General features: G+C 48.7%; 1 protein-coding gene across 1 annotated transcript; it reads right to left on the reverse strand.

Moving 5' to 3' along the window:
* Positions 1 to 202: 202 nt before the first annotated feature.
* myoc (myocilin) lies at positions 203 to 7,698 on the reverse strand. Its single transcript, XM_071895630.2, has 5 exons — positions 6,909 to 7,698; positions 2,916 to 2,981; positions 2,690 to 2,782; positions 1,507 to 1,718; positions 203 to 1,402 (listed from the first exon to the last, which is right to left on the reverse strand). Exons 1-5 carry the CDS (start codon positions 7,405 to 7,407, stop codon positions 821 to 823), a joined length of 1,452 nt encoding a protein of 483 aa, XP_071751731.2. The 5' UTR covers positions 7,408 to 7,698; the 3' UTR covers positions 203 to 820.
* Positions 7,699 to 10,743: the final 3,045 nt, after the last annotated feature.

A 10,743-nucleotide genomic window follows, 5' to 3' on the forward strand; every position in this document is an offset into this window, starting at 1 on the left:
ATAATTCCTCTATAATGGTTAAATATATAATCTACGTTGGAGCCAAATTCAGCAAGGACCAGGTCAGGCCACTAGGAGTCACTAAGACATTTACCAAAGTAAATGAGCATGTAAGTGTTGGATTGCCTAGAAGAGGAAATGTAATATATTTCAGTAATGCAATACTTGTCCATGATGTATAATTCCACATAGACAGCAATGCTTGTCATTAAGGAACAAGTTTATTTCATGATGAATTTCAATATTACTGCACGATGACTACAATGCACAGGTACATGCAATACTTCAATACATGCTGAGTGAGAGAGCAGTATATTTGATAAACATGTTTACCGGTGAAACACTGTAGGGAGCTTAGTATACCACAGGTTACTTAAGGGACCTGGTTGGTATTTTATTGCATTCATTATCCCACTTTTCTTGAATTATGTTTAATCATTCAGACCTCAAACTTATAGTTAAACAAGAAAACAACAAAATCATACATCTGACATAAAGACGGTAGAAAAATAATTCCTCTGAAAACATGTTTGTGGACCATGCCACGGCAAAAGCCCTCCCACTGAAAAAAAAAAAAAAAAGAACAGACCTGCAGGGGGAACCGTTCCTCAAAAATCTTTATCTCACTCTGGAGTTCGGTAGTTAGGCTATTCTACACATGGATAATGATGGTGTCTCGTATTCTAACCACTACTACCACACAGTTATGCTCTGAAGCTCTGAGTCTCTGAAGCAGGAACAGGTGAGAGAATGTCACTTGTGACCAGTGATTTACGGTGCTTTTCACCCATCACACTTAGTGTCCCTCAAACCGTTGGCCTCACTTGGCCTGCTGGCGACCCAGCCTGAGGTCGTAGGACACGATGTGGAAGTTGTCCCAGGAGAACAGCTTCCTCTGAGCCGGGTTGTAGTCGATCATGCTGTTGTAGCGGAACTTGTTTCTGAAGGGTATAGCCACCGCCTTGCCCTCGCTGGTTTCGGTGTCATACATGTAGTTGATGGTGGTGTTGGGTGACGTGTAGCTGGCCACGGTGTACAGCCTGCCGCAGATGACGAAGGAGTTGGCCACCGAGTTCTTCCTGATGTTGGTCTCCCAGCTCCTCTTCACCTCTAGGCTGTGCGGGTCCAGCTGGGAGATCACGATGGCTCCTTTGGCCTTGCTGGTCGAGTAGACGGCCCACAGCCCCTGCTCGTCCACTCCCAGGTCGATGTCGGTGTAGCCTCCCCAGGAGTAGGGGAACTGGCCGTGGAAGCCGGCGTGGGGCAGCTCGCGGCGGGCTGCGATGGTCTCAGAGGCCAGGTCGTAGCGGAGGATGGTGCGGCTGCGACGCCTCTGGTAGTACAGGGAGCCTCGGTACAGAGTGGCACCGGTGCTCTCTACCGCCTCTGGCAACAGCAGCACCTTCCATGGGAAAATATGAGGCGGTTAACATCGATGAAACCGGGAGAAATCAAAGATATCTGGGCTTATTACCATGAGTGCAATATCAGCCGTGTGGCACCTACCTTGGATGGAAAGCCTTTAGAGAGTTGTTCCATGTCCTCATATCCAAAGAGCTGTCGGATCTCAGAGCCCACAGTGTCGATGCGCCACACCATATTGGGTCCGTAAGGGGACACGGCCTCGGGGTCCTGCATCCAGACACCGTATTTACCAGCTATAGTGTCGGCCTTCCTGTGAGCGACCGGCTCACCCACTGAAACCAGCTGCCCACAGCCTGAGGTGGAGGAAATATGGACAAAGGAAGAGGAGAGGACATAGAGCTTAGTGAGTCACTGTCATACGGTGAGACCAGGAGACGAGTCACAGGTCAGGTATGGTTTCTGGAAGGAGACTATCATGGGACTATCAGGGTAATCCGAGAACCGATGAGAGACAGGGTGATGCGATCCTTTCTCATCAACAGAGACAGACAGTGGGTCTAGAGATGCTGCCTGACATCTCTGCTAACCTCAACTCCCTCTGAGTCACCACCAACTCACCCCAGGCAGGCAGGAACCCTCCACTACTTCACTTACTGGGAAAAACGATAAGGCTAAGGATAAGGTATATTTACCGCTACCTAAAATACCCTCGTGCTCTTTGGTCCAGGACGTAGCACCGGATTTAGGGCTAGATATGAATATGCATTATAAATACACACATTACCATGTTACTGCTCTGTGTGGCATAGCCTCATCGGAGATTAAATGACTTGCACGTGTTTTTCGTCCGCACGTGTATTTCAGTGATCGGCCTTCATAAAAACGCCCCAAACAAAACCCAGTGAGAGGCGTTCGGTGGTACAAGATATGACATGCAGGTGGGCAAACCCCAGTAGGAGAAGGTGGAACAGTCATTCTCTGTGTGACATCCTCGTTAGGGGCGCTTTCCCTTTACATTTACGAGACAAACATGAAACTCAGGCAGTCCCCTCATACCTAGGGACTGGCACGACTCTGGTATTCTCGCCCCAAATGCTGCAGTATTAATAGCAGTATTTGCTTTGAGGCTGTCAGCAGGGGGGGGGAGTGTCATGTTTGCGAGGTCAGATGGACAGAGAGGGAGGAGGGAGGAGGGGGATATGAGATTGCCAGGGAGAGACTACTGACGGGACGGTGAAGCAGAAATAAATAAAAGCTGGCAAATTAGTGTGTGTGCTGTGTTTATGTGTATGTGTGTGTGTGTGAGAGAGAGAGAGAGAGAGACCTGTGCTGTCTTCGGGGCCGTCAGGAGCAGGTACCTCCGTCACTTCGGCCTTTAGCTCCTGGAACCGTGGAGGTCTGTACTGCCATGCGGGGTCTAGGAGAGAGAGGGAGAGAGATAGAGAAGGGGAGATGGAGAAGGGGGCAGAAAGATGGATTGAGTTGGATATCAGACACTGCAAGGCGAGGATGATAAGCAGATGAACCTCAGATGAGCGATCTTGTCTCACCTGTCAAACCGCTGGTGTCTCCCTGCCTGTTAGGCCTGGCCATCAGGTGAGACATAGGACTGGAACCTAAACACACACACACACACACACACACACACACACACACACACACAGTTTAACATGCTTTACACTTAGTATACAATCGTTTAGGGAGATGTTTGTGTGCATGAGGCAAACAGTGTTTAATATGATGACGTTGTACACAGTCCCATAGGTGGCTATGGCTCTACTGACAGGAGGGAATGTGACAGCAGGAAACAAACACCCCTGAATGGATTCCCAGCTGCTCTGGAGTCAGACGGGCGGTCGATTGGCCTACCGCAACACACACACACGACACCCCACCCCAGCCAAGCCCACCCCAGCCCAGGACAGGATAGGACAGTAAACTTCAGTCTTCAAAACTTCAAACCAGTCCTTTGGCCCTTCTTCCCCCATATCGCTGTCAGCTATCTGTCACACCGGACACAGCAGCTAAACTGGAGCGGCCCCAATAAATGACTCTCCACCTCATCCTCATCCTTCTCTTCTATTCTCTTCTCTCTGGCTCTATCCTCATTTTCCCCTTTGGCCCCTTCATGAAATTATTACCATGTTAAATAAACAATGTCAAACAATGTCTGTGTGTTTGATAAACACAGAGACACACTGGCAGTGAGTAGAGCACACTGTACGCTCCCCCGAGGCTTGAAGATACAAACATGATAATGTGTTTACAAAGGAAAAATAAGCTGTAATGAAAGGGGAGATGCAGTGTGTGTGTGTGTGTGTTTGAATGTGTGTGTGCATTTGCGTGAGCACGTGCTTGCTTGTGTGCTTGCACATGTGCAGTCTACAGTGCTTAAAAGCGCATAATGACGCCTAATGATGGAGAGAACATTAAATGCTAGCATCTGGAAGCTGATGTTGATAGAGAGGAGCGTGAGGTTGGTAATGGGGCAGATGACGAACGTGAGGAGCATGAACGCTGCTCATGGGATCGAAACAGAAAAATATTTGGAAAGGCAAAAGGTAAGGGTTGACTTGAGCCTGTCGAAAATGTTGATATTGTTGATTTTACAGAGAAAAGGGTCAGTGGTGTTTTGAGGGTTACAAGGGGATGTGACGCCTCACTCCTCAGCTACAAACCAGTTCCCACAGGACACGTCCATTCATCATCAGAGGTAAACAGGCAATGGACACATTCTTCTACTGTCTGCTCCCATGTGTGTGTGTGTGTGTGTGTGTGTGTGCCATATGTGTGTGATGGATATCAATGGAAAACAGGCATGGACCCAAACACTACAGTCCTAATTTCCCGGAGGAGGGTCAATTTGAGGCAGTGACTGGCCTAATCAACCCCTGGTAGCAGTTCAGTAGAGCTGTTAGATCTTATTTGGGTGTTTTTGAGCTGTTTGAATGAGGCTCGACCCCCCAGTCTTCTGCACATGTCGGTCCACCTGCAGGGATCTGCTCAGCACAGACACAGTGCAGCTGTCATGATACCTTTTGTACTCTGCCCACTCTTATTTACCATCTGTATTCATAATTTAGACCAAAATGTGTGAAATGCTAATTTACATTTACATGCGGATGAAACAATAATTTGTTGTTGTGGTGCTAACCTTTTTAAAGCTCTTGAGAACTTCTAAAACAGCTTTTAAGCTTTTGTGCTATCTACTGAAAACTCTTCTGAAAAACAAAAAATGATGTTTACAAACTCAAAAAAATGGCCACCTATTGCTACCATGGCAGGCAAAGTGATTGAGACTATTAAATCTTATAAGTATATTAGTTATGACTGCAGAATGATTTCAAACTGAAAGAGCTGGTCTCTCTGGCTGAGTTTAAACTCATTATGAAGGACCTTGATGCAGACTCAATGCTTTGTTTAGCCAAGATTCATGAAGGTCTGCTCCCTGATCCTGCTGCTCTGCTATTGGACAGCTGCCTTCTGAGTGCTTATTTTGACTTTGTTCTTATTATTTATTTGCTATTATTTTGTATGTTTTTTCTTTTGTATAATGTTGTATGTTGTCTATCTACAACTTTTATATTTGTCTTGATTCTGCCTTTTTGACCAGGTCTCCCTTTCAAAGAGATTATTAATCTCATTGGGACTAGCTGGTTAAACAGAGATTCAATAAAAAAATGTTTAAAAAAAACTTGTCATTTTTAGCATGGGCCTGCTGGCTTCTGTTGTCATTACTGGTGCATATTCTGTGTGAAGGTTTATTTTTGTAGGCATGACACAAGGTTACATGACAGAAAACTAAATTAGTCCATATATTTTAGGGTTTTGAGCATCACAAAAGACCGCTCACCACTTAATTACTTTTTAAACATTAAACCATTTTAAATCTCCAGAAAAAGTCCCATCCACCTGAGGAGGTCTGTGGCAGATCTATGTTTTGTTTGCTTTTGCCTCACTGAGCGATTCGTTAGGGCAAAGGGACCTTCTAGCCATGAGGATGCTTTCAACACACACACACACACACACACATATACACGGGTTTGACTTTTATCTCCTCTGCTCCTGGTAATGCGCTTCTTCCACTGGCTGTGATGCATTCTCCATCTGCCCGTCGTCCCGGGGCCCCTCTCTGTGTGTTTTAGTCCACAGGTGCTAACATGAGGAGCTAAGCAGATAACCTGGAGTATGCAGGGGAATATATAGACTCCGCTAATGCAGAGGGACTGAAGATGGGCTTGTGAATGGGGAGTTGGGAAAGAAGGATTTACTGTGGCTGGCAATCTCAGCTTTACAAGCTATGTAGAGCAGAGAGAGTAAACAGAGGGGCGGATGGGGCGGCTTAAGTGAGAAAGGGATGGGGGAGGGTGGACGACAGGAGATGGTGGATGGATAGAGGAGTGTGCAGACTAATTAGATGGATGTTTGGTCACTGCAGACACACAGAATACCAGAGCTTAACCTTACTGGCACCAAGGCAACTACCAAGCCCTCTGTAGCCCTTTGGCCCCTGTAAGTGTGGTGTCCTTGCCCCCAAGCCCCCCACCCCACCCCCACCCCCACCCCCACCGGGGTCTCTGTGTCTGGCGTCATCAAAAGCCCCGAGGTGAGACCTGGGCATGGAACCTCCACTTCCAGAGCCCGCATCACGTTTCAGCCCCCCCCCCCCTCCCTCCCTCCCTTCCCTCGCACCCCGATCGCCATGCAGGGGGAAACACCAGTCATAAAGCTGGATCTGGTCATAAATACTGAGCCTGCCCTCCCCGGCCCGCCACGCTCGCCACTAAAAACAGGCAGGAAGTGAGGAGCAGAAACCTGAACCAAGTTCCTCTGCAGACTTGTGTGGCCTCTAAAACACACACGTAAGTGCACACACACGCCGAGACACACATTCTATCCTGCATTCTAGCACGCACACATGGGTACACACACTCACACACACATTATTCCCCCTATTTCTTTAGGGGGATTAATGTCAACCATAAAGCAGACAGATGCGGTGGCAGGAGGAACCTGAGCCTTTATCACCTCTGTTGCTCCTCGCCACATCAGTGTACAGAGACCCACTAGATTTAAGAGAGACTCAATCACCCCTAAGCCTTCCTCTCAAGCCACACACACACACACACACACACACACACACAGAAACACACACACGGAATCCCCATGCCTGTGCGTGCCCCTGGCGTTCTGTGTGGCTCTACATGTGCATGGCATTGCATACAAAGATGAAGTGTGTGTGTCATCAATCCTCAGCTCCAGTTAACCCATTACCCTTCAGTCAGAATCACTAAATACGTCTTCAACAGAAAGAAAGATCTCTGCTAACACTGGCGAGACCTGCTGTCTACAGGCAATTAGTTCATCAAGTTGTACATCTTAATTACAAGATGAATAGGATAGATTTATATATAAAATGAAAACATATATACAACATATATATTTAAGTTGGAAAAAAAATAACAGTGAGATGATTATAAATTACATTGAACGTTTTTGTAATTGCTATGAGTTTGTGTGTGTGGTCGCAGTGTATCTCCTACCTCCAGCAGGTCTCATCAGGCCACTGTCCTGCAGCGGGGGGCTGGGTGGCGCCATGGGGGTCTGTGGAGGACAGGGTCTGCTCCTCAGCTTCTCTGTCTCCCTCCTCATCTCCTCCACCCTCCGCTGCAGCCCCTCCAGCTCCCTCTCCAGACGCTCTTTCTCCCCCCGCAGCAGGTTCCTCTCTCCCACGGCCTGGTTCAGAGCCTCCTGAAGCCCGGACTGAGATCCAGAGCCTCCGGTCATCCCGGCTCCAGCTCCGGCCCCTATCTCCCCTCCGGTCAGCCGGGACACCAGCACCTCCAGCAGGCTGAGTCTGGCCTTCAGGCCCTCCACCTCCGGGCCTCCGGTCTGGGGGCAGCTGGCCTCGCTGGGGCTGGGAACAGAGAAGGTGTAGTGGCACCGCCCGGCCCGGTCGTTCCCCCTCCACATGGAGCCTCGGTCCTGTGCCTCACCTCCCAACAGCAGAGCACACACACACAAAGACAGGAGGAGGAACATGCTGGAGAGAGTCCTTCCACTCGGACAGGTAAGAGTCTCTGCAGAGGTTTACTTCTCCTTCACTTTCTGTGTTTCTTTCTCTCTCTTTCTTCTATTCTCTCGTCTATTCTTTTTCTCCTCTGCACTGGCTTTCTCGTCTTTAAACCTTTACTGAATCCCACTTTTCTTGTGACGCTTCTCTTTTTTTCCCCCCCTCTTATTCTCCTCTCAGTTATTTCTTGTTCTCTTGCTGTTATCAGTGTTGCTTCTGTCCTCCCCTCTCTTGTTCTTCTTCTCTCTCTCCTCTGTGGACAGGTCTGTAACACTGAGCTCTTCCAAACAGCTCACAGATATTTATACAATCCAGAGGGGAGGGAAGGAGGGAAAGAGAGGTGAAAGGGAGGGAGGGGAGAAAGGGAGAAGCTTGGGGTGGGGATGGGAGGGTGGGGGGGGGGGGGGGGGGGGGGGGGGTCAGAGGCGAGAGGGGTAGGGAGGGAGTGAAGGAGAATGGGAGGGAGGGAGGGAGGGAGGAAGAAGAGAGGGAGGGAGGGAGAGGGAGGGAAGGAGAAGAGTGGGAGTAATAGGATGCTGTGTGTTTTGGGGATTGCCTCAACAACAAAAACATCCCATTTCCCTACTTGTGCGTGTGTGTGTTACTAATTGTGCACACATACATATCTGTATGCCCATCTGCCTTCTTGCAAAACCTGTTTCTGTTGGAGCTGAGAGTCCAACATGACAACTCTGGCTTCTGAATTTGCATCATTTGTATAATTCAGCTGGACGATGTCTTCATTCATTAATGTCTCAGCCATGCATGACTCAGTCCTGCTGACATAAAGAACTAGCTTCCCTATAAATGCACAACTCCCGTGTGTGTGTGTGTGTCCATGGGGAATCGGGCTGAGGTTTGGCCCCGGCAAGGCAGGGAAAGCTGGGCCACACTGGATACAATTACCTCCTGAGGAGACGGTGTCCCCTTTCAGGCTGGCAGGGGGCCAGAACGTGACGCAGGCGGGCGATAAGGGCCGCCATCACGCAGGGTCGGGGGTTACGAGCCCATCGATGACTGGATACCTGGGCCTGACCCCCACCGTGCCCTGGGTCCCCCCGAAGTGGAGCCTGGGGTTTGTTGTGATGAGATGCGTGTGTGTGTGTTTCTGTGTTGACTCACCAGGTGCTTTTCCACTCATCCCACCGCAATTTTTAAATTTGTATTTAATATAACATGGGCTTTGAGTCACCCTGCTCAGCTTCTGTCAGTCTCTGCCTAAATAGATATCCTGCAGCCTCCCCCTTCTCCCTCCTCTCTCGTCTCTTCGCTTCAACACAATATCGCAGACGCACTGAACCGCTGCCCGCCAGGCTCGGTCCTCTCGCCGTCATGCGATATCGAGTATGATCCCTTGTTTATTTCCAGTGAGGCGGGATGAAAGAGGTGAAAGTGATACGCATGCTCAAAGATGCACGCAAGGAGGCAGGTGTACAGACACACGCGCACGCACACACACACACACACACACACTTTTCTCTCCTTTTCTCACCTTTCTCTCATAGCCTGCCTCTTAGTTTGGGTTCCTCTCCTCCCTCCTCTCCTCCCGTTCTCCCTTCTTTCCCTCCTGTCTCCTCTCTCCTCTGAGTGATATGTTCAGACTCCCTCATCCATCCATCTCTGCTGACCTCCCAGGCCACCCCGATCCCCAAAACATCCCCTGACCCAGATCCTTCACTCCGGGGAGGCCGGAGGGCAAAGGGCACAGAGGAAGGAAGAGGGGAAGAGGGGTTAGCACGAACTACTGTACATATTCTGACAAACACATGCTTCCCCTTTGCAGGCTGCTGCCAGCTTGTCGTGTGTCTCCTGCATCTGTCAGCACGTGTTTACAGACAGTTGGCAGTATGTGAGACAACTGTCTTACAAAAGAAATGATTTAGGTGTTGGAATGGAGAGCTTCACCTAGCTTTAAAGCAGAATCTGATTGGTGTGGTGATTGAGGAGGGAATCTACGACTGGTCTGATGGATGGATGGATGAATATGGCATGTGTTTGATTTAGGAAACAGTGATTTGGGAGCAATTTGTATGCTTTGGGTACGTCCTCTTACAGGAAATATCAAAACGGTGAGAAGCTGAAGGGAGGGAGGAGGGTGAATGGAGTGATGCATGAAAGAAAGGATCAAGCGAGGAATAACTGTGAGTAAAACCACATGTAAGGCGGACGGGAGTTTCTGGGAAAGGAGAAGGAGTGGGAAAGAGGTAAAGTAGAAAGGAGGGAGAGAGAGAGAGAGGGGGAAACGGAGAGAAGGATGAAGTGTGCCGAAACTTATAAACAATTCTTTGTTCACGAGAATCATGCCTAATGTTTTTTCTGCGAGTTCTCACGCCGATGAATCTGAGCCGCCTGTATCAAATGCAGACGGAGTTGTTTTGCTGGAGATTTATTCTCTACTTCCCCTAGCTTACTGACACATCCATCTCTCCCTCCTACTGTTAGCCCTGATCAGAGGCAGCCTCCACTGGACAGGGTGTGTGTGTGACTGACTAATACCGGTTGGCAGATAGCGCGCGCTTTTTTCTTCTGAGTTTAATTCGCTTTCATATGACTCATATAACTGCTGCTATGCCCGGAATCTGAAGTCATCCACTATGGGCCCCAAGCGGAGGACCAAAACATCCTCTACTGCCAATGTGGGTGTGTCTCCTAAGTCAGAAAGGATATAAACGGTCACACACACATAAATATATACAGTATAGTACAGTATATATAGATAGTAGCATGTGTTTTTCCTATTATTATTTATGCATAGCGTCCTGACTGGTATAACTGTCACCTCCAGGACCTCCAGCTTGCTTACACAGTTAAAACCAATGACTTGTGTCTGCCAACATTGTATTCTGTGTGTGTGAGGGCTGAAAAGAGCTGTAACATTTTACAGCCACTTGTCCAACTAGAACTTTACTACCTTTCATTTCACTGTTAATGGACGGGTCTGGAGGAGCATCCTGGGATACACAGCCGATTTTGCCTTTCATCACAGCTGAATCAACATTTAAGTGTAGACTGTACACGATGAAATGGATGCTTGTAATACAGAGCCGATCTCTTTCCTGTTCATCTTCGAAGCTAAAATAAAGCCATCACCCTTGCCACCAGTAACAAGTGTCAGCTGGAGGGACGTCTGCCATAGATCTGTGCGGTGCAGACCCCGGTGGGCTTCAAGAAGACCCTAAATCCTCAGAGGGGCCGGGACGCTGTTGCTGTGCGAAGGGCAGAGCTGTCAGTTTCTGTCTGTGCGTCCCCTGCGCTGGGGGGACGACAGCAGAGACAACAGTAGTCTGTCAGAACAATAACGGTTC

Source organism: Centroberyx gerrardi, chromosome 9 (assembly GCF_048128805.1).
Source record: "Centroberyx gerrardi isolate f3 chromosome 9, fCenGer3.hap1.cur.20231027, whole genome shotgun sequence".
Classification (NCBI taxonomy): domain Eukaryota; kingdom Metazoa; phylum Chordata; class Actinopteri; order Beryciformes; family Berycidae; genus Centroberyx; species Centroberyx gerrardi.